This window comes from Punica granatum, chromosome 4 (assembly GCF_007655135.1).
Source record: "Punica granatum isolate Tunisia-2019 chromosome 4, ASM765513v2, whole genome shotgun sequence".
Lineage (NCBI taxonomy): Eukaryota > Viridiplantae > Streptophyta > Magnoliopsida > Myrtales > Lythraceae > Punica > Punica granatum.
Genome location: NC_045130.1, coordinates 14,700,591 through 14,725,508, shown reverse-complemented (window position 1 = coordinate 14,725,508; position 24,918 = coordinate 14,700,591). Strand labels below are relative to the sequence as shown.

Sequence of the window (24,918 nt, the reverse complement as noted above, 5' to 3'; positions counted from 1 at the left end):
ATTTTCATCCATTAATCAAATTTTCTATGAGGAAAAAAAGGTAAAAAAAATTCGGTAAGGGAAAAATGATAAATTTTAGTCCGTAACTTTCTAATTGAAAAGAATGTTAATATTTAAATTTTTTATAACTTTATAAAATATTGTAACCTATCTTCGAGAAAGTGGTTAATCAGACTTTAGTTTAATTATACATTTTCTGACATTGGATATACTTATAAGATTTATTATTAGAAGCATTATTAGAATTTCACTGTAACTTAAATAATAAACTTTCGACCTTCTTATCGAAATAAAAGACTTGGCTATTGAAAGTTATATAAGCATTTAAAATCAAACTTTTGCGAAGGAATAAGCATAAGACTGAAGTGACCAAAGATTTGGCACATACTCGTAATCAAAGAGAATTAAAGTGAATAATATTTCTTACCTTGGTAGAGGAAATAACTAATGAAAATCTGAAAGAGGAAGTACGTGGAAGGAGAATAAAGTCCTCCCTTTTGAGAAGTGGAATATAGAATCTGGAATTCAAACAACTCGAAATGTATTGAGGCAAGATAATTTAGAAAGGCTTTTCGTACATATAAACCTGCCTCTGGGAGTAGGCCAAGCAAGGGGGTCAACGGCTAGGGGAAATGGCGAGAATTATGGAAATTGGCTGAATTTACAAAAAGATATACACCCTCTTTAATATCTTAGCATTTTATTTACCTTAGCAATTATTTTGCCATTAATAAATAAAGTTATTGTTATTTATCAATTGACAGCCTGTTAAATCTCCATTCATACTATTCATAATTAATTTACTTTAATTCCAAATTTTATAGTGAGTTTTGCTAATGATTACGTATTCATTTGGATATCAAAATCGTGATTTTTTTTGTTAGTTAATATTGATGCCGCTATTGTCCTTTTCTTTTTGGGTGAAATCTAATGTCCTTTGTTTGAATTTCTCAACAGACTCGATGAATAAAATACTTAGATGAGAGGATACGTCTTGACTGCTAGTTTCGAGACTCTTTAGTTTCGTCTGTTGCGCTAATTAGAATCATCTAAATTTAAGTGGATTTGTACATATATAAAATTATTGCCCCTTAAATGTTAGAAATTACATTATTTCTTGTCATCTCCGAGTTATCAAGTTTACACACACACACACACACATATATATATATATACATAAAGATTGATTTTAGGGGGAAAAAAAACTTTTTATGATTAATAACGATCAACCTTCTCTTGTTGCATGAGATTGGTAAGAGTATGAGTAAGGTCATGGTAATATTTAAATTTTTTATAACTTTATAAAATATTGTAACCTATCTTCGGGAAAGTGGTTAGCATATTAGGATATCGATGACAGATCGATAAATGAGAAGGCAGGGATTTACACATTTGCTCGTCAAAATGTGATTAGTGCTTCAACCGACCATTGCATTTGATATGTATATGTATAGAAAAAATACTAATAAACTCTAAGATTTGAAATATTAATATTTTCGAGCGACTTAATGTTTTTCACCTACACCAAATTCACCACAATAGAATTATTTGAGCCTTTTTTTTTTGGATATTGCAATTTTATGGTGAGATTAGCAATTTTTAACATATGAGCTTGCAATGCCTATCAGTAACCAAAATGATATTTCTTTTTTGGGTAAGCGGTGAGGTTTTAGCCAATCTCAAATTACGCTCAAAGAGTGTCCACTATGCCAAGACACCAACCATATAACAACAAAGTCATCGCAAGCCTGGGGTAGTAGCTATGGAGGAACTAGCCATCTATGAATTAACATTGGGATTCGAATGAACCTTTATTTTTGACCAAAAACTAGTTTTTAACTATTGTATAAGAATGGTGAGCCTTCGACATTCTACCAGTTATCACAGAGGTCATACTGACTAGTCTTGGCATTATACAGACACGGGCTGCTCGATTTAATGCTCCAAGTGCAGTCGAAACATCGATTGTAATCCCGCTGGCAGCTGTACACCTTATAACCCCGCGATGCTCCCGACCACTCGAAGTCGCACCAGAACAGAGTTGTACAGAAGAAGTTGGGTCTAAAACTGAATCCGTAAGACCCTCCGGGAGGGATCACGTGCACCCCGAGATCGTCGTCCTTGGATTTGCAGTGGACCGTCATGTCGAGTTGTTCCTGCAGGTCATTTCTGATCAGGACATGGGTTTTGTGTTTCTGGAAAATACTTGATTCGCACCTCCCCCACAACAAGAGTAGAGCCACCAATAGCAACAGACTGCTTTTGGATGAATCCATTTTCGGGGAGGGAAGTGAGGTTTTAGATTTTCCTTCTTCCTTGTTGATTTTAATATTTGTTGGGATTATTTGGGCCAAAGATATAAATAACACCCAAAGGAATATTCTCGGATTATGAGTGGGTTAGATTTAGAAAAGGGGGAAAATTGGAAATAAAAAACACTCAATACTAATAAACTCCATATATATATATATCCCCGTATGGTAATTTCATTTAATATTTAGAAGGGGCAGCCCATTTTTGGGCATATTTGTTGGGATTATTTGGGCCAAAGGTATAAATAACACCCAAAGGAATATTCTCGGATGATGCATGTGTTAGATTTAGAAAAGTGGGAAAATTGGAAATCAAAAGCACTCAATACTAATAAATACCACATGCATCCACGTAAGGCAATTTCATGATACATTGTTGAAGGTTATGTTTTATTTTTCAAAAAGGATAAGTGTAATCGCGAACGCCATTGTCTGGTAATCAATAGGTTTCATGTTCGATAATTTGTGAAACTATCTTTGTCCCTTTATTATAGTTATTAGTATTTTTTTTGGTGAAATACGGTATATGTTTACATTTCTTTCTAAAAAATAGTTATTTCAACAATAGAAAATAAAAAAATATATAAATTAATGGCTGATAAAAATAAAACTTTCGAGAATTGAAAAGAACTAAATGGGGTAAGAGCCCGAGGAAGAAGAGAGTCAAAGATGACTTAATAGAAGAGGGAATAAATTTAATGTGATAGGTAACTTATGTGACAATTCCTCCTCGCACGAAAATAATTATGTGACAACTCCTCATGGCACGAATAGAAACTCTCATCAAAGGAGTCTGAGTTATATAATATATACACATATATAGACACTATTACCATCACCCACTCCCGCCCAAAAAAAAACCTGCAAATACCATAATTTCAAACCCTCCAAATTTGAGATGTCCGCTAAATTTTCATACATTCTTGTAAAAATAAAAAACATAATTTTTAACTTTAATTTTAAATGTTTTTTCGTTTTCGTTTATTTTCTACTTTTTTAGTTCATTTATATCTAATAACTTTGTTTATTTTTGCTTTTGTCCTTTTCCTTTTTTTAATTCATTTTCTCTTGTACTTTTGGTTTATTTTCTATTTTCATCCATTAATCAAATTTTCTATGAGGAAAAAAAGGTAAAAAAAATTCGGTAAGGGAAAAATGATAAATTTTAGTCCGTAACTTTCTAATTGAAAAGAATGTTAATATTTAAATTTTTTATAACTTTATAAAATATTGTAACCTATCTTCGAGAAAGTGGTTAATCAGACTTTAGTTTAATTATACATTTTCTGACATTGGATATACTTATAAGATTTATTATTAGAAGCATTATTAGAATTTCACTGTAACTTAAATAATAAACTTTCGACCTTCTTATCGAAATAAAAGACTTGGCTATTGAAAGTTATATAAGCATTTAAAATCAAACTTTTGCGAAGGAATAAGCATAAGACTGAAGTGACCAAAGATTTGGCACATACTCGTAATCAAAGAGAATTAAAGTGAATAATATTTCTTACCTTGGTAGAGGAAATAACTAATGAAAATCTGAAAGAGGAAGTACGTGGAAGGAGAATAAAGTCCTCCCTTTTGAGAAGTGGAATATAGAATCTGGAATTCAAACAACTCGAAATGTATTGAGGCAAGATAATTTAGAAGGCTTTTCGTACATATAAACCTGCCTCTGGGAGTAGGCCAAGCAAGGGGGTCAACGGCTAGGGGAAATGGCGAGAATTATGGAAATTGGCTGAATTTACAAAAAGATATACACCCTCTTTAATATCTTAGCATTTTATTTACCTTAGCAATTATTTTGCCATTAATAAATAAAGTTATTGTTATTTATCAATTGACAGCCTGTTAAATCTCCATTCATACTATTCATAATTAATTTACTTTAATTCCAAATTTTATAGTGAGTTTTGCTAATGATTACGTATTCATTTGGATATCAAAATCGTGATTTTTTTTGTTAGTTAATATTGATGCCGCTATTGTCCTTTTCTTTTTGGGTGAAATCTAATGTCCTTTGTTTGAATTTCTCAACAGACTCGATGAATAAAATACTTAGATGAGAGGATACGTCTTGACTGCTAGTTTCGAGACTCTTTAGTTTCGTCTGTTGCGCTAATTAGAATCATCTAAATTTAAGTGGATTTGTACATATATAAAATTATTGCCCCTTAAATGTTAGAAATTACATTATTTCTTGTCATCTCCGAGGCATCGATTTTGATAATTTGAAATAATTAAAACAAACTAACAAAAAATATGTAAATATATATATATACAAATTAATTAATAATACTCATTTACAAATTAAGCAATATAGTATCGTAAGTAATTGAAAATTAACTAACAATTAAAAATTAATTAATAATATTAGTTATATATTTACCTTTCTAACCCTATGATATCACAACAGTTACCTTTATAATCCTATTTATTATATAGTTATCAAGTTTACACACACACACACACACATATATATATATATACATAAAGATTGACTTTTTTAGGGGGAAAAAAACTTTTATGATTAATAACGATCAACCTTCTCTTGTTGCATGAGATTGGTAAGAGTATGAGTAAGGTCATGGTAATATTTAAATTTTTTATAACTTTATAAAATATTGTAACCTATCTTCGGGAAAGTGGTTAGCATATTAGGATATCGATGACAGATCGATAAATGAGAAGGCAGGGATTTACACATTTGCTCGTCAAAATGTGATTAGTGCTTCAACCGACCATTGCATTTGATATGTATATGTATAGAAAAAATACTAATAAACTCTAAGATTTGAAATATTAATATTTTCGAGCGACTTAATGTTTTTCACCTACACCAAATTCACCACAATAGAATTATTTGAGCCTTTTTTTTTTGGATATTGCAATTTTATGGTGAGATTAGCAATTTTTAACATATGAGCTTGCAATGCCTATCAGTAACCAAAATGATATTTCTTTTTTGGGTAAGCGGTGAGGTTTTAGCCAATCTCAAATTACGCTCAAAGAGTGTCCACTATGCCAAGACACCAACCATATAACAACAAAGTCATCGCAAGCCTGGGGTAGTAGCTATGGAGGAACTAGCCATCTATGAATTAACATTGGGATTCGAATGAACCTTTATTTTTGACCAAAAACTAGTTTTTAACTATTGTATAAGAATGGTGAGCCTTCGACATTCTACCAGTTATCACAGAGGTCATACTGACTAGTCTTGGCATTATACAGACACGGGCTGCTCGATTTAATGCTCCAAGTGCAGTCGAAACATCGATTGTAATCCCGCTGGCAGCTGTACACCTTATAACCCCGCGATGCTCCCGACCACTCGAAGTCGCACCAGAACAGAGTTGTACAGAAGAAGTTGGGTCTAAAACTGAATCCGTAAGACCCTCCGGGAGGGATCACGTGCACCCCGAGATCGTCGTCCTTGGATTTGCAGTGGACCGTCATGTCGAGTTGTTCCTGCAGGTCATTTCTGATCAGGACATGGGTTTTGTGTTTCTGGAAAATACTTGATTCGCACCTCCCCCACAACAAGAGTAGAGCCACCAATAGCAACAGACTGCTTTTGGATGAATCCATTTTCGGGGAGGGAAGTGAGGTTTTAGATTTTCCTTCTTCCTTGTTGATTTTAATATTTGTTGGGATTATTTGGGCCAAAGATAGAAATAACACCCAAAGGAATATTCTCGGATTATGAGTGGGTTAGATTTAGAAAAGGGGGAAAATTGGAAATAAAAAACACTCAATACTAATAAACTCCATATATATATATATCCCCGTATGGTAATTTCATTTAATATTTAGAAGGGGCAGCCCATTTTTGGGCATATTTGTTGGGATTATTTGGGCCAAAGGTATAAATAACACCCAAAGGAATATTCTCGGATGATGCATGTGTTAGATTTAGAAAAGTGGGAAAATTGGAAATCAAAAGCACTCAATACTAATAAATACCACATGCATCCACGTAAGGCAATTTCATGATACATTGTTGAAGGTTATGTTTTATTTTTCAAAAAGGATAAGTGTAATCGCGAACGCCATTGTCTGGTAATCAATAGGTTTCATGTTCGATAATTTGTGAAACTATCTTTGTCCCTTTATTATAGTTATTAGTATTTTTTTTGGTGAAATACGGTATATGTTTACATTTCTTTCTAAAAAATAGTTATTTCAACAATAGAAAATAAAAAAATATATAAATTAATGGCTGATAAAAATAAAACTTTCGAGAATTGAAAAGAACTAAATGGGGTAAGAGCCCGAGGAAGAAGAGAGTCAAAGATGACTTAATAGAAGAGGGAATAAATTTAATGTGATAGGTAACTTATGTGACAATTCCTCCTCGCACGAAAATAATTATGTGACAACTCCTCATGGCACGAATAGAAACTCTCATCAAAGGAGTCTGAGTTATATAATATATACACATATATAGACACTATTACCATCACCCACTCCCGCCCAAAAAAAAACCTGCAAATACCATAATTTCAAACCTCCAAATTTGAGATGTCCGCTAAATTTTCATACATTCTTGTAAAAATAAAAAACATAATTTTTAACTTTAATTTTAAATGTTTTTTCGTTTTCGTTTATTTTCTACTTTTTTAGTTCATTTATATCTAATAACTTTGTTTATTTTTGCTTTTGTCCTTTTCCTTTTTTTAATTCATTTTCTCTTGTACTTTTGGTTTATTTTCTATTTTCATCCATTAATCAAATTTTCTATGAGGAAAAAAAGGTAAAAAAAATTCGGTAAGGGAAAAATGATAAATTTTAGTCCGTAACTTTCTAATTGAAAAGAATGTTAATATTTAAATTTTTTATAACTTTATAAAATATTGTAACCTATCTTCGAGAAAGTGGTTAATCAGACTTTAGTTTAATTATACATTTTCTGACATTGGATATACTTATAAGATTTATTATTAGAAGCATTATTAGAATTTCACTGTAACTTAAATAATAAACTTTCGACCTTCTTATCGAAATAAAAGACTTGGCTATTGAAAGTTATATAAGCATTTAAAATCAAACTTTTGCGAAGGAATAAGCATAAGACTGAAGTGACCAAAGATTTGGCACATACTCGTAATCAAAGAGAATTAAAGTGAATAATATTTCTTACCTTGGTAGAGGAAATAACTAATGAAAATCTGAAAGAGGAAGTACGTGGAAGGAGAATAAAGTCCTCCCTTTTGAGAAGTGGAATATAGAATCTGGAATTCAAACAACTCGAAATGTATTGAGGCAAGATAATTTAGAAAGGCTTTTCGTACATATAAACCTGCCTCTGGGAGTAGGCCAAGCAAGGGGGTCAACGGCTAGGGGAAATGGCGAGAATTATGGAAATTGGCTGAATTTACAAAAAGATATACACCCTCTTTAATATCTTAGCATTTTATTTACCTTAGCAATTATTTTGCCATTAATATAAATAAAGTTATTGTTATTTATCAATTGACAGCCTGTTAAATCTCCATTCATACTATTCATAATTAATTTACTTTAATTCCAAATTTTATAGTGAGTTTTGCTAATGATTACGTATTCATTTGGATATCAAAATCGTGATTTTTTTTGTTAGTTAATATTGATGCCGCTATTGTCCTTTTCTTTTTGGGTGAAATCTAATGTCCTTTGTTTGAATTTCTCAACAGACTCGATGAATAAAATACTTAGATGAGAGGATACGTCTTGACTGCTAGTTTCGAGACTCTTTAGTTTCGTCTGTTGCGCTAATTAGAATCATCTAAATTTAAGTGGATTTGTACATATATAAAATTATTGCCCCTTAAATGTTAGAAATTACATTATTTCTTGTCATCTCCGAGGCATCGATTTTGATAATTTGAAATAATTAAAACAAACTAACAAAAAATATGTAAATATATATATATACAAATTAATTAATAATACTCATTTACAAATTAAGCAATATAGTATCGTAAGTAATTGAAAATTAACTAACTTTTAAAAATTAATTAATAATATTAGTTATATATTTACCTTTCTAACCCTATGATATCACAACAGTTACCTTTATAATCCTTTTATTATATAGTTATCAAGTTTACACACACACACACACACACATATATATATACATAAAGATTGACTTTTTTAGGGGGAAAAAAAACTTTTATGATTAATAACGATCAACCTTCTCTTGTTGCATGAGATTGGTAAGAGTATGAGTAAGGTCATGGTAATATTTAAATTTTTTATAACTTTATAAAATATTGTAACCTATCTTCGGGAAAGTGGTTAGCATATTAGGATATCGATGACAGATCGATAAATGAGAAGGCAGGGATTTACACATTTGCTCGTCAAAATGTGATTAGTGCTTCAACCGACCATTGCATTTGATATGTATATGTATAGAAAAAATACTAATAAACTCTAAGATTTGAAATATTAATATTTTCGAGCGACTTAATGTTTTTCACCTACACCAAATTCACCACAATAGAATTATTTGAGCCTTTTTTTTTTTGGATATTGCAATTTTATGGTGAGATTAGCAATTTTTAACATATGAGCTTGCAATGCCTATCAGTAACCAAAATGATATTTCTTTTTTGGGTAAGCGGTGAGGTTTTAGCCAATCTCAAATTACGCTCAAAGAGTGTCCACTATGCCAAGACACCAACCATATAACAACAAAGTCATCGCAAGCCTGGGGTAGTAGCTATGGAGGAACTAGCCATCTATGAATTAACATTGGGATTCGAATGAACCTTTATTTTTGACCAAAAACTAGTTTTTAACTATTGTATAAGAATGGTGAGCCTTCGACATTCTACCAGTTATCACAGAGGTCATACTGACTAGTCTTGGCATTATACAGACACGGGCTGCTCGATTTAATGCTCCAAGTGCAGTCGAAACATCGATTGTAATCCCGCTGGCAGCTGTACACCTTATAACCCCGCGATGCTCCCGACCACTCGAAGTCGCACCAGAACAGAGTTGTACAGAAGAAGTTGGGTCTAAAACTGAATCCGTAAGACCCTCCGGGAGGGATCACGTGCACCCCGAGATCGTCGTCCTTGGATTTGCAGTGGACCGTCATGTCGAGTTGTTCCTGCAGGTCATTTCTGATCAGGACATGGGTTTTGTGTTTCTGGAAAATACTTGATTCGCACCTCCCCCACAACAAGAGTAGAGCCACCAATAGCAACAGACTGCTTTTGGATGAATCCATTTTCGGGGAGGGAAGTGAGGTTTTAGATTTTCCTTCTTCCTTGTTGATTTTAATATTTGTTGGGATTATTTGGGCCAAAGATAGAAATAACACCCAAAGGAATATTCTCGGATTATGAGTGGGTTAGATTTAGAAAAGGGGGAAAATTGGAAATAAAAAACACTCAATACTAATAAACTCCATATATATATATATCCCCGTATGGTAATTTCATTTAATATTTAGAAGGGGCAGCCCATTTTTGGGCATATTTGTTGGGATTATTTGGGCCAAAGGTATAAATAACACCCAAAGGAATATTCTCGGATGATGCATGTGTTAGATTTAGAAAAGTGGGAAAATTGGAAATCAAAAGCACTCAATACTAATAAATACCACATGCATCCACGTAAGGCAATTTCATGATACATTGTTGAAGGTTATGTTTTATTTTTCAAAAAGGATAAGTGTAATCGCGAACGCCATTGTCTGGTAATCAATAGGTTTCATGTTCGATAATTTGTGAAACTATCTTTGTCCCTTTATTATAGTTATTAGTATTTTTTTTGGTGAAATACGGTATATGTTTACATTTCTTTCTAAAAAATAGTTATTTCAACAATAGAAAATAAAAAAATATATAAATTAATGGCTGATAAAAATTAGGAGAGGAGAATATTAATAAAACTTTCGAGAATTGTAAAGAACTAAATGGGGTAAGAGCCCGAGGAAGAAGAGAGTCAAAGATGAATTAATAGAAGAGGGAATAAATTTAATGTGATAGGTAACTTATGTGACAATTCCTCCTCGCACGAAAATAATTATGTGACAACTCCTCATGGCACGAATAGAAACTCTCATCAAAGGAGTCTGAGTTATATATATATACACATATATAGACACTATTACCATCACCCACTCCCGCCCAAAAAAAAACCTGCAAATACCATAATTTCAAACCCTCCAAATTTGAGATGTCCGCTAAATTTTCATACATTCTTGTAAAAATAAAAAACATAATTTTTAACTTTAATTTTAAATGTTTTTTCGTTTTCGTTTATTTTCTACTTTTTTAGTTCATTTATATCTAATAACTTTGTTTATTTTTGCTTTTGTCCTTTTCCTTTTTTAATTCATTTTATCTTGTACTTTTGGTTTATTTTCTATTTTCATCCATTAATCAAATTTTCTATGAGGAAAAAAAGGTAAAAAAATTCGGTAAGGGAAAAATGATAAATTTTAGTCCGTAACTTTCTAATTGAAAAGAATGTTAATATTTAAATTTTTTATAACTTTATAAAATATTGTAACCTATCTTCGAGAAAGTGGTTAATCAGACTTTAGTTTAATTATACATTTTCTGACATTGGATATACTTATAAGATTTATTATTAGAAGCATTATTAGAATTTCACTGTAACTTAAATAATAAACTTTCGACCTTCTTATCGAAATAAAAGACTTGGCTATTGAAAGTTATATAAGCATTTAAAATCAAACTTTTGCGAAGGAATAAGCATAAGACTGAAGTGACCAAAGATTTGGCACATACTCGTAATCAAAGAGAATTAAAGTGAATAATATTTCTTACCTTGGTAGAGGAAATAACTAATGAAAATCTGAAAGAGGAAGTACGTGGAAGGAGAATAAAGTCCTCCCTTTTGAGAAGTGGAATATAGAATCTGGAATTCAAACAACTCGAAATGTATTGAGGCAAGATAATTTAGAAAGGCTTTTCGTACATATAAACCTGCCTCTGGGAGTAGGCCAAGCAAGGGGGTCATCGGCCAGGGGAAATGGCGAGAATTATGGAAATTGGCTGAATTTACAAAAAGATATACACCCTCTTTAATATCTTAGCATTTTATTTACCTTAGCAATTATTTTGCCATTAATATAAATAAAGTTATTGTTATTTATCAATTGACAGCCTGTTAAATCTCCATTCATACTATTCATAATTAATTTACTTTAATTCCAAATTTTATAGTGAGTTTTGCTAATGATTACGTATTCATTTGGATATCAAAATCGTGATTTTTTTTGTTAGTTAATATTGATGCCGCTATTGTCCTTTTCTTTTTGGGTGAAATCTAATGTCCTTTGTTTGAATTTCTCAACAGACTCGATGAATAAAATACTTAGATGAGAGGATACGTCTTGACTGCTAGTTTCGAGACTCTTTAGTTTCGTCTGTTGCGCTAATTAGAATCATCTAAATTTAAGTGGATTTGTACATAAATAAAATTATTGCCCCTTAAATGTTAGAAATTACATTATTTCTTGTCATCTACGAGGCATCGATTTTGATAATTTGAAATAATTAAAACAAACTAACAAAAAATATGTAAATATATATATATACAAATTAATTAATAATACTCATTTACAAATTAAGCAATATAGTATCGTAAGTAATTGAAAATTAACTAACAATTAAAAATTAATTAATAATATTAGTTATATATTTACCTTTCTAACCCTATGATATCACAACAGTTACCTTTATAATCCTATTTATTATATAATTGTCAGCACCCCATTTTGGTCCGTAAGTCAAACAATGTTCATCAATAGCAAACAATGCTACGACTTGAGCGTTATCACAGAAGAAGGCTCCACAGAGCGAGAAATCACTTTTCATTCTCAAGTCAGCAAAATCAAGCAAATGACACATTCATATGACAGAAGGACTCCAGGGGTCATCAAAGTGCTACAGAATGACTAGAGAGCTCAGCAATATCCAAAACCGGCATTTTCAGTACATCACACGGACAATTCTATTTTCCGATAGTTCGCTCGATCATCGGAAGATAGCATATATTGGACTCCAAAAATCCACTCCAATGCCAAATAGATGAAAAGTATCCCCAAAGGAATTTTGCAAATCATCTGCTCTATACAGAACAACTTTCTGTATACAGACAACTTTTCAGTGGAAGTCCAAAAATGCTGGTTTCTCGGAGAAAAGTTAATTCCAAATATCCGATGCGGCCACGCCCCACAATCATACAAGGCACGTGCAGAGCTTCAGATTGTCTTTTGGAAGCCATACAAACACCCTAAATGACTTCCGAGCGACAAAACGGGCATACCCTTCTTCGGAAGAGCGAAACCGGAGACTAGTCTGATGGAATTACGGCAAACGAAGTTCACACTACATTGCACTAAAAACTCCAGCGGACATTCACAATTGGGCAAAACAGACAGCAAAACCCTTCACGGTTTCCCGAGTAACCTCCGAGGAGCACAAAAGGCCATTTTTAGTGAAGATCCATATCCGGAAGTCCTCTTTGGGGAAACTTGATGCCGAATGCTTACGTTATACAATGCTAGCCTTCTCAAGGCTCGATGTGGAGTCGTCGGAATGAATCACACAACTCATCTAGACCCCCGAGCAGTGCTTTAAGGGTCTCAGATGCACTTTTCATATCCTTAGAGGCCCAATCTCGGCAAACAGAGATCACAGTGATCTCCGGATCACCCAAGAAACTCATAAAGCAATCTGAGAAATCCAGTTTCGACCTCCTAGGACATCTCCGGCTCCATATTTGCATTACCGGCTTAAGGATCAAGTGCCCACGTTGTCTGACAATTTATGTCAAAATAAGCAACGTGAGATGCAGACACAAGATATGCTGTCAGAAGCGGACAACTTCGCTCTGGTCACCTGCAATAAGCAAAATCGGCTTCCGAGCCTCGTATGCTTCCGAGACATTTCTCCATGAAAAATGCCAATCTTAGGCTCGTTAAAACCACTTTCTCACGCATATCGACAATTCGACGTTCAATTCGAACCACGAACTTCGAATGCGCGACCAACCGAGACCCAGACTTTCTTCCGGTTTCTCCTCATGAGCCGTGGGACCCACAGGCTGCCGAAGGGCAGCTGCCCCTTGCCCCAAAATTTTCGGCCTATTCTTCTTCCTCTCTTGCCCTCACCTAGCCCAAAATATCTTGGGAAGTTGAAGACAACACTCAAGCCATCAACTCCATCTCCATTAATGCTCTTAACTCTTCCTCATCAAGAACACTTGGTCCACATTCATCCTCATCCTCATTAAGGTGGCCGAAATTTGCTAAGGGTCCCACTAATGGTGCTTTGTTTTGCTTAATTGCCCATTAGTTTTGACTATAAATGGCCCAAAAGTGATTAACTTAATCACTTCTCCTCTTACACACTCTCTCCAACCTTTCTCCTTCAAGAAATCCTCTCAAACTCCATAGCCAAGAACACTCAAGAACCAGCAAGCTTCAACACTTCAAAACCAAGAGAGAAAAACCGAAGCAAACCCCGCAGAAAGCTTTGAGTTTCTTAAGTCGGAAGCCGATGTTCATCATCCCGACTCAAGTTCAAAACTTCACAAACTCCATGGACCACATGTTTTGGACCCAATGAGTTCATTCATGAACTTAGATTTTTGGTTTGAAGTCATTTGCTCATCATTTCAGGTTGATTTCCTCATTTCGGGCGAAGATCGTGCTCTCGGGTGAACAGTGCACCCGTAGCCGCACGCTCGCGCGTCCAGCCGCGCGCCTCCCGTGCACTCCAGCCGCACGCCTCGTGCACCTAGCTCCCCGAACGTGCATGCCCTTGCACCCGAGCACTCTTCCAAGCATTCAACCGAGTCACCCGACTCTCGAACACTTCCCCGACTCTTTCCTCGTATCCCGAGGCTAGGTAAATCACTCTTGACTTAGAGGAGTTAGGGCTTTTTACATTATTTGCATGGCTATGGAGTAATATGGCGTTTCATGCATGTTTAACTTGCAAGACTTAATTTTTACACACTTTCTTGTTATATTATGCATGTTCATCATCATATAATATGTTAGCATATCGGAAAACGTTTGGATCGACCCTCGGAAGACCTTCCCGACCCGAAATAAGCAAAAGAGCTCTCGGGTTTGCCTCAAGAAGAGGTGACCGAGGCTTGGCTTGCTTTCCTCGGGTTAAGATCGGCCTTCTTAGCCCGATCTAAGTTCGATTCCCGAGTTTTCTCGTGTTTTCTTACATGCATGAAGTCGGTATTATTTTATCGATTCCTTAAATAACATGTTTGTGAATGTTTGCATGTTTAAATGAGTTAATCATTTCATGGTAATACCGGCTTTTGTCAAAAAAACGTGTTATTCATCATGTTTGATGTTTGAGCATGCGAAAAAATGATTAAACCAAGACAAGGATATCATTTGTGATTTGAATCGAGCCATGAGAGTATTCGGCCATCTTTGACAAGGTGAAGCCGAGGGCTTCTTGGCCTTTTGGATCAAGAATGATTTCCTTATCTCGAGTTTAATTCGTTTCTCGGATTGTATGAAATTGTAATTTCTATATTTCCACGATTCCCATGTTAAAACATCGTTTAAAACCCTTTTTAAAACAAACATGCATGGGTTTGTGTATCGAGGACTCATTCGGTTATAAGGGTATTGTTGGTTATTCAACCGAATTATCCTTGATCATTATGGAATCGTTTTGGTCGTCGAATCACGAATCGTTTTCACAATTAATGCATTCGGCATAACCTTAAGCATTAATTCCACGAACGGGTTAATCGGGACGCTCACACGGTTAATTCATTCAATTTAAACAACTTTGCACGAATTGGACATTAATTTGTAACTCGTGTCGACAAATTACAAAAACGGTGTTAATGCCCTTTTTAAAACCCTCATACTTTCAAATACATATTGTGTTGTTTCCCTTTTATGAAAACAAATTTTCAAATCAAGGGCAAGAACATCATTTTGTGATTTGTCGTCATCTTAGCATCGTTTAAGATGTCAGTTGGGTATTCTGTATCAAAATACAATTACTTGACTAATCATTTCACTCGACTTAACCAAACGCTAGAAAATGGTTAGGTGGAACTCTAGGTTCCAAATCTAGAGTCAAAACACGAGTTGGGTTAATTCAGTGGTAATTCAGTGTCACAACACCGAATCACTGTAAAAACAATCCACACACTCGAGACTTGACTACGGACACCCGACATGTCAGGTTCTCAAACTTAAGCCGAATGCTAAAACATTGGCACGTGCTTATTTGTCTAGGGTAGGATTTGCATGCCAAAATACCCCGGATCAATAAACTTGTTAAAACACGTACACTCGACAATAACAAACACCTTGTCTGTTTTTAACATGTTGCGTGTTATCTTTCCGCACCTGTTTGCCAAGCGGGTCGAGCCTGATCCCTAGGCCGAATAATATTAGGGTTCAACGCCCTAATCATCGATCACAGGGTCCAACGCCCTAATCAACACTCACGGGGTCCAACGCCCTATTCAGCGAGAGCGTGCATTGAATTTCAGTTCTTCGGTCTTTTCCCTAAACTCACGGTGAGTTAGAGCGGAATAATAACCGAACGCGAGTCGACTGGAATTCGGCCATTTGTAATTTGTATTTATTGTTTTCGAGAGCATTGTAAGGATTTTATTTTGTACATTCATTCTGTAAGAATTCCAGTCGGTGAGCGAACGGTCCGAGAGTCGAATTAATCGAATCGGTCTAATGCTTGCCCAGATACAAGTAAATCCAAGAACTCGCGGTTCTGGTTCGCGCAGGGATTCAACCTCCATGGTTCGATGAACTGTAACGCAAGATTGTGAACCAATTCCCCGATACACGGGTTTACTTCTCTCTCGGCTTCTCCACCGACATCGTTTAATTCATCGAAGTTACGGTGTCAAAACGTGTGAGTCGAGTGCACCCTAATTCATGCGGTAAATAAAACAAAAATGCAAGCCTAGCAAACCAGAGTACCGAAAGGGCGTGCGGGATATAGGCCCGCACGTAACATGAACCCCCGAACTCGGATTTTCCGGTTCCGCACAAACCAATGCCTTAACAACAAACTAGTTACCCCGGGTAACTTATCCGCCCTCGACCTTCTGGTCGTAAAATGATAAGTGGCGACTCCTTCTCTCACGCGTGTCCGTCACGCGTCCCCACGGGAAGGTGGACACTCCCAAGCCGCGCGATCCAAAAGCGCACATGCGGGCCCCGACGAGAGTCCACATTCGGGTCCGTACAGCTTGGCGACTCCACTGGGGACACACTTAGTGGGTTCAGGCTCGATCCGTTTGCTTTGCTTGCATGTTTATTTATCGCTTTCCGCACATTTTATTTTTCGCACATTTACTTTTCTGCACTTGCATTGCATCATTCTAGTGGATTTAGGTACCTCGCCTGAAATCCCACGGGCGCCGATTTAGGAAGCTAGGATAGTCAGAGGTTCCGAGTAAGGGAACGGATCGAGTCGGCTCCGCCACCGAACCGGCCCCCAAAGATCCTCGCTCGATTTCAAGGAATTGATCCCCTTGAATCGGGAGCCCCCATCCCTAGTTAGTGGTTTTCCCAGTAGAACACTGAAACCATGCATAAACAGGGACCGTCATTCTGGACCAAAATAACCTCACGTCGTCAACCGACCCAAAGTCCGGTCTTTGAGTCGGCCCCTAGTTTTCTTTTAGGCGGGCCTTTTGTTGTTTTTCTACAATGAGCGATGTATATTGTAACAGATACAGTTATACTTTACTTTTCTGCACTACATGCATATTTTCAAAACAAATTAGGACATTGCATTGGTTCAATTTTAAACATTGAACCGACAGTCTCTCCCATTTAGGTAAGGATGATCCGTCCGGCTCTTTATCTAGGCTCGACTGCATCGTGCCGCTGGACTAGTAGATCAACCGCAAGAAGGAATGCTTTGACTGACCGACCAAGCATACATCCGCAACATTATCAGTAGCTTGTCACTTTTCAGTGATCGCCCCATCGATCAGACATTCCCAAGGACAGCTATCGAGAACCTAGACAAAGAGATAGCATGTTTGAACGCTACGCTGGACTGGACACGGGCAAATGCGCAAAAGGTCTCACATCCCTTGGACTAGTTGCCGGCAGCGTCTTCGCCCCGTTCGATCCTACGTGACGCTCACTCGGCTGCCGAGCGCAATGGATTGTCGATTCAATGTTTAGATTCCTTTTTAAAATCAAACGATTTATCTTCGTAAATCGAGGAATTTGAATCGAACCAAGCAATGACATTAGTGTTTCTTTGAAATTCATGCATTTCATTCATTTAATTATTATCTTGCACGTTTAATTTAGTAGACATTTTTTTTCTTTCGCATCCATACTTACACACTTATAGACATAGGTAACCACAACTGGCAGCATCACACCGCTATCCCACCCGGCATCGACTAAGGATGGAGGAAATTGATCCACCAATCCTTCAGGAGAAGTCACCCCACCAACTACAGTGCGGTCCCAATCACCTGCTACGTATGCTCCATCATATGTCCCGCCATCCATGTACATGTCATCGACTTCGGTGCCTCCAGTTTTACCATCTTCCAATGAAGCTATACGCATCGCAGCGCTCGAAGGCACAGTTAATCAGATGGCCTCCAACATCACTGAACTTATGGCTTTGCTCAGCGGACCAAACCGTGCTTCTTCGAGTTCCATCCCGCCTCCTGTGTATGGGTCAATGGTTGATCCGTCTCCTTGGGTCCCACCAATCCTTGCACCAGAGAATGATGTTGTGCCTATTCCAGCGCCGACACATTTCTCGGCAACCGTTCCACCGTTGACACACGCACCGGAGGTCTATCCGTCTGTTGCACCTCTTCCGGTAACACTTCCGGTGACTTTCCCTCCTCCGCCAACGACGGTACCGATAATTGATCCAGCTATGCTTGCGCTTCCTCCGATGCCAGTATCAGCCACAAGCACACATGCTCCTGCTCCTATCGTTGAGCCATTTCCTTTCCCAGCTCCACAACCCCAAATAAGTCTTCCACACCGAACTCCATCGATCTTAAACATTCCTTCCTATAACCCAGATGCACAAGCTGTGGCTGCCACTGAAGCTCCACCGACATATATTCTCCCTGCTACGGAGATAGAACAGGAGCGCCGGATGAAACGAATGGAAGAGATGATGAAGGCTCTCCAAGAAAGTGACTCTCGTTATCACACGAGTTACTTGGACCTGAATCTCTTTCCAGACATGAGGCTGCCTCCAAAGATCAAGATTCCCGATTTTGACAAGTATGACGGGACCACAGACCCAAAGCCACATCTGCAAGGCTATCGAAACCGCATGATGCCGTACTGGGGATATGAGCAGTTTATGATTCAGACTTTTCAGGAAAGTTTGAAAGGAGCAGCACTCAGTTGGTTCACCTCTCTCAAAGCAGCGGACATTCCCACTTGGGATGAACTCGCTAAGAAGTTTGTGACCCAGTATGGCTACAATACTGGCATAGCTCCGTCCTATCTCGAGTTAAGCGTCATGGAAATGCAAGAGGAGCAATCCTTTGAGGACTACGCTACTCAATGGCGTGCTGAGGCGGCCAAGCACCGTCCTCCAATTGACGAAGCGGAACAAATCCAGATCTTTCATGGAACCCTCAAAGGCGCATACTACTCGCATCTCCTGGGACACATGTCGTCTTTTAACGCGATGATAAAGGCTGGCAAGAAGGTTAGCATAGATTGACCATTCGGTCATAAAGGGAGAGGGTGAATCCTCCAAGAAGACAGCCGTCACTGCTGCTTCCTCCCACAACAAGAAAGGCAGAGACGCTAATGTTGGTGCGGTAAACCCGGGGCACCCCAACCAAGGTTTTTAGAATCGCGATTCTACCTAGAATCGGTTGAGGGTCGTAGAATCGTAAATCGTAGAATCGTATCGTGAATCGTAAGATTCTACCTGTAATTAAAAAAATAGCATATATATACATGTATCATACTTTTTTGAGCAAAAAAAAATCAATCCTTAATTCCTCATATTAAAAAAAGGATCAAAAACCAACAAACCAACAATAAATCATAAAAGCACAAAACATCGTTACAAATTATGAAAATTCAAAGCCCAAATCATAACTCAATCTCTCAAAATAAACGGTTAACAACATAAGTCATAACATAGAATGTCAAATCGTATAACAATGTACACGTGTTCAGCCACCTCGAACTACTTACTATATCACGTGGCAGACCTGATAAACGAACCAAAGGCAAAATAGATTAATGAGCGCTCATTTCGTATCAGAAGTGCAATAACCTCGTGAAATCTAGGAACATGAGAGATCGAGTCATGAGTTCGTCCACTACTTTTTGGAACTTAATTGTCATGTTTTTCTGCAGTTCATATACTTTGATTAAGTCTATACTTTGTTATCTCTTTAATACGACATCGTTTACTAATATGTAAACAGAAGCGTAGCTGAATTCAATTTCCTGCTAAGCTTTGCCTAAACAATGATTTCAACTTATACGTGAAGATGTTGAGAAGAAATGTCCGGGTTCTAATTATATGACATGCAAGAACTCGAGCTCCTATTCAAGAATTTGAATGCTGGATTCCAATCTCCTCAATTCTTCCTGTCCATCCTCTTTCTTGATGCTAATATTCTTTTTGAGTCTTGCTGCCGGTGAAGGATTGCAGTACAGTATCTACTTTCTTGAACTCGCTGATTTCTATGGCTGCTTCCTTGCAGCTCTCATTCGTGGAGGATGCAATTAGCTTCGATGCAAAGGAGCAGCAGATCACCATTGACCATGCTCTTGACCCTGATATGAAGGATAGTAAAGACTCAAACATTTTAGCGGACATCACTTCAACTGCCGTAACAAGAAGCGAGGGGAATATGTTCTTCTCGACCCAATCACTCAAATCTGCTGAGCTTCAAGCTCGTCGGAGTCGAAACAACCGAACAAGAGAACCCGGCACTAGCAGAACAAAAAGAATCCTAAGAAATTGTTGAAGCTCGGACCGTTGGAGAGTTGGAGGTCCGGTGGATTAGGGCACATAAATGTTCGGACTCTTGGGAGAAAGGAGGAGCGTCAGAGAAGAAAGGGAAAGGAAGGGAGAGGAAAAAAAAAAAGCTGTCGGGCTCAGGCTAATGGGCTGGGCTTCAGGCCTTCAGCCCACTCTGGCTTGGCCTTCTCCCAAGGGCCCGAATCAGGCCTGCCCTTCGCTCGAGTCTGGGCCGAATCCGGAATCGCAGAATCGGCCCGATTCCGCGATTCCGCGATTCACGGCCCGATTCAGATGCGATTCTACAGTTTCCGATTCAGCCCATTGTATCGGAATCGCATGACCCCCCTTGAATCGTAGAATCGTACGATTCTACGATTCGAATAATGATTTTAAGAACCATGACCCCGACCATCAGCAATATGCAGTTAATGTCGCTCCGTCTATTTCATCGCCGTATCATCTTGCCCCGCAGCAACAATATCCAGTTCAACCGATTTACTACTCAGCTCCTCCTGCTTATGCACCTCTACAGGCCCCGCAGTCTTTTGGTCAGCAATATACTCCGGCCTTTCAAGTGCAATCAAGCGGGCCCCCGGCTTCGAGTACTCCTCAGCCGGCCCAGCGGGCCCCAGCTTCGCGAACCTAGCAAGGTAATAGAGGCCAGGTTAGGCCTCGACCCCAGTATCCACCTCTTCCTGTTCCTCTCTCTCAGATACTCTCGCAGCTCCTCATAGGCAACAGAATCCGAATGGAGGCGCCTGGTCCCAACTTTGACCCTACAGTACAGAATCAAAATCTGCGCTGTGAGTTTCATCAAGGTGCTCCAGGACACACGACCGATAACTGTCACGTTCTCAGAGGCCGATTGCGGGAGTTGATTGACAAAAAACTGCTCTCATTCAATGAGGTGAAGCCACCGAACGTCCAGACCAATCCTCTCCCTGACCACGTATCCAGCTCAGGCCCGACTGTCAACATGATCGGCGCTTACCCCCTCGGAAAGGACAAGACTAAAGAAGAATAGATGACCTCTCCATGAGGCTACTTATGTACATAAAGCTCCCGCATGTTGGCAAAACTATAGGCCACATGACGGAAGAGGGATCTTTTACTGTAATATAAACTCTAATGAAAATCCCTTGCACAGTTTTTAATTTCTGCCTCTATGATTCTCCTTATTTTGACTCGTTCTCCGCATTTCCACATTCTGAAATGAATTGTTGTTATTTCCAGGCTCATTCTAAATTCCAAATCGACTTGGATTCAACTCCATCCGAATAATACTCCAAGGGCGCAAGTGACAGTATTACAAGTGGAGTATTTTGATCTAATCCTTGATGCAAGAGAAACTAGCACGATCATGTCTCCAACCAAAGAATGGATCTCAACCGTCCTCTGTCGTCGCCGCCGACTAAGCACTGGAACAACATGCGCAGTTTTCTTTAAACTCTTTTTTGCTTTAATTTAAATCCATTCCTACAAATGGGTTCCCGACATGAACAAATCCTTCAAACAGGATATTAGAACAGTCTTTGCGACGCCCTATTAGTTCTGTTGGACCTGTTCGACTCACCTGTCCTCGTGGGACCCGGCTCCTCGAGCCTTCCCTAGGACGGCTGCGCATGCCTACTTGCAATTAGGGAAAACATGCTTATGTGACCTCAGTCATGGTCTAACCACTCCAGAGTGGTGATGACTAGATTCCCGGAAACAAATGTCATCCACACACGACACCCCATGGGTCGCGTGTGGGACAAAAGGGATTTTCCCATGGATCCACCCCATATTTCTTACCACATATCCCCCCGTATAATCGCCTAATGCATTGTCTTCTTTGTCATCCTTCACAGAGACACATTGACCACAGGCGAAGAGCGATGCGTGAGTTCACGCTTTCCCGAGAACTTGTCTCGGACCTTTTCCTTATACTTTGACGAGGGAGGTGTTCGACGATGAGGTACCCCCTATGAAGTCGAAGACGAGGACAATTGAAAGAATCACTCAGCATTTATGCAACCGTCTTCCTTGAACATCCAGTGACTTCAGCAGTGTGCACCCTCCAAGAGGCACGTACTGCAAAGAACAGCAAGAGATGATCGGAGACATTGCACAAGGCGCCTGCCACAGGCCACTTCCACAAATGAAGACAAGGGCATCCCCGATCAACATTCGCACCAAGGAAACCTCGGTTTCCTATTCCACATGGGGCAATTTGATATTTTCTTTTCCTAGACAACAGGGGAAAATCACATGTTACGCTTGCAATGGCAAATGACACGAAGTTCAGCTTTCGAGTGCATGAGAGTCAAACTTCCAAAAAGTCGGTCCTCACAAAATAAGGCTAGCAACACGCAACAAGTCTCCACGAGGCGAAGCACACCAAAGTGGCCTCAGCGATGCAAAGTCGAGGAGTTTCAAACAAAGACACGGAGTACAAAACAAACCCCAACTGCAAGAAAAAAAAGAGTGAAAAGAAGCGAAAAAAAACCCGCCAATGAAGAGAGAGAAAAGACGCGGGAAAAACCCGCCAATGAACAAAACAAGGCACTGCCGAGATTCATCAAGAGCACCGGCGCCGCCAATCCAGAGAAGTCAACAAACCCCAACAAAAGGGGAGCAGCAGACACAACTCCTCGACGGAGACATAAAACAATGCACTCGGAGGTTGAATCTTTCGAACCCTTTGCTCTTGTAAACTCGAGAGATAAAAGAATCGAGCCTGCTAGGTTGAAAATCTCTTTTCGGGGCGGCCTAGGCAAAAGTTAGGGTAAAAGAGAGGCACGACCGGAAACCCTTTGGGGCGGTCGTGGCAAAAGGAGAGTTCTTCCCCTTTAGGTTGAGAGGTGCGGCCCCAAGGTGGGTGACCGAAGCAAAAGGAGAGCAAAACGAGAGATAGATAAAATTGCCCCCTAGTCTCTCACATATCATGTGGACAAGGGATCCCCAAAGGAAGTGGCCAGGTTATCTATTCAAACACGATCCCCGATCGGCTCTCCAATACCATTCAACCGTCCAAGAGGAAACCTTCATCAAGCACAGTAGGTAACTGAATACGCCGTCCAAGCAGTTCGGTACAGCCTACACAACAGAAGGACGAAGGAAAATAGGGGTACATCTCGCTGCAAGCGGGAATCCGTGTATCCTTTTCGCCTGGGGCAACGTGCTTCCCAAGCTTTCTCTTTTCTCTTTGTCTTTGCATAACTTCAAATGGGTCACAGCTACCCTTCAATGGGCTACCACAAAACCGAAATCCCAAACATTCCTTTCCGGGGTCTAGTCATAATGCTTTGGAAATGGTCAGACCGAGTCAGACCGAATCTGAACAGAAATCTACAAGCAGGTTGCAAATGCAGCCGCCCTACGGTACCCTATTGAGAAGGGTTCAAAGCCGACGGGCGCGTCGAACAAACAATAGAACTGCCAGGGCATCGTCGGGGAAGTCTCGATATGCCCATGCATGGCTAACGGGGGCCCCTGGAGGCCTCGTATCTAGGCCTCTGAGAACGAGAGCAAAATTCTTCATGGGTTGCTCAAGTGACCTCGAAACTGAAGATCTGTGCATCACAATGACGCTCTTTTTGCTGTTTATCTGTGCCTATCTCATGTTAGTATTTCTCACATGATTTACTAATAATACTAGGATTACAGGTACCACAAGCACACAAGAACTACGGTGGACTCTGATTCCGGAACACTCGGGATACGTAGGCGCTCCACCCTAGAGCTCGAGTCTCTCAGCACACGGCATCCTGCAAAGCAAAATCCCACATCACTGCAGCCAGGGTTTCACACCCGCTTTACTGCTTTCGGGTTACACACCCAACATTTACTGCTTTTGGGTTACACACCCACACATTTATTGCTTTCGGGTTACACACCTACACATTTACTGCTTTCGGGTTACTCACCCAACATTTACTGCTTTCGGGTTACACACCCACACATTTACTGCTTTCGGGTTTTACACCCACACGGGTTACACACCCAACATTTACTGCTTTCGGGTTTCACACCCACACGGGTTACACACCCACACATTTACTGCTTTCGGGTTTCACACCCATACGGGTTACACACCCACACATTTACTGCTTTCGGGTTTCACACCCACACGGGTTACACACCCAACATTTACTGCTTTCGGGTTTCACACCCACACGGGTTTCACGCCCAACATTTACTGCTTTCGGGTTTCACACCCACACGGGTTTCACGCCCAACATTTACTGCTTTCGGGTTTCACACCCACACGGGTTACACGCCCAACATTTACTGCTTTCGGGTTACACACCCACACGGGTTTCACACCCACACGGGTTACACACCCACACATTTACTGCTTTCGGGTTACACACCCAACATTTACTGCTTTCGGGTTTCACACCCACACATTTACTGCTTTCGGGTTTCACACCCACACATTTACTGCTTTTGGGTTACACACCCAACATTTACCGTTTTCGGGTTACGCACCTTTACATTTATTGCTTTTAGGGTTCCACACTCACTTAACACAACTTTCATTAAGCTCCGCACTTTTCATCAAACTCAACTCTTTCTGTCAAATTTCACACTTTTCTCTGAGCTTCGCATTTTTCATTAAGCCCATT

At 38.9% G+C, this 24,918-nt stretch overlaps 4 protein-coding genes across 4 annotated transcripts; 1 reads left to right on the top strand and 3 right to left on the bottom strand.

The window, feature by feature from the left end:
* Positions 1–1,871: 1,871 nt before the first annotated feature.
* On the bottom strand, positions 1,872–2,276 carry LOC116204151 (S-protein homolog 2-like). Its single transcript, XM_031536227.1, has one exon. The coding sequence runs from the start codon at positions 2,274–2,276 to the stop codon at positions 1,872–1,874; it is 405 nt and encodes a 134-aa protein (XP_031392087.1).
* A 3,228-nt stretch (positions 2,277–5,504) lies between these two features.
* Positions 5,505–5,909, bottom strand: LOC116204150 (S-protein homolog 2-like). Its single transcript, XM_031536226.1, has one exon. The coding sequence runs from the start codon at positions 5,907–5,909 to the stop codon at positions 5,505–5,507; it is 405 nt and encodes a 134-aa protein (XP_031392086.1).
* A 3,229-nt stretch (positions 5,910–9,138) lies between these two features.
* On the bottom strand, positions 9,139–9,543 carry LOC116204149 (S-protein homolog 2-like). Its single transcript, XM_031536225.1, has one exon. The coding sequence runs from the start codon at positions 9,541–9,543 to the stop codon at positions 9,139–9,141; it is 405 nt and encodes a 134-aa protein (XP_031392085.1).
* Positions 9,544–17,938: 8,395 nt separating this feature from the next.
* On the top strand, positions 17,939–21,332 carry LOC116204148. The gene is made up of 4 exons (XM_031536223.1): positions 17,939–19,027; positions 20,046–20,174; positions 20,734–20,958; positions 21,021–21,332. Exons 1-4 carry the CDS (start codon positions 17,939–17,941, stop codon positions 21,330–21,332), a joined length of 1,755 nt encoding a protein of 584 aa, XP_031392083.1.
* Positions 21,333–24,918: the final 3,586 nt, after the last annotated feature.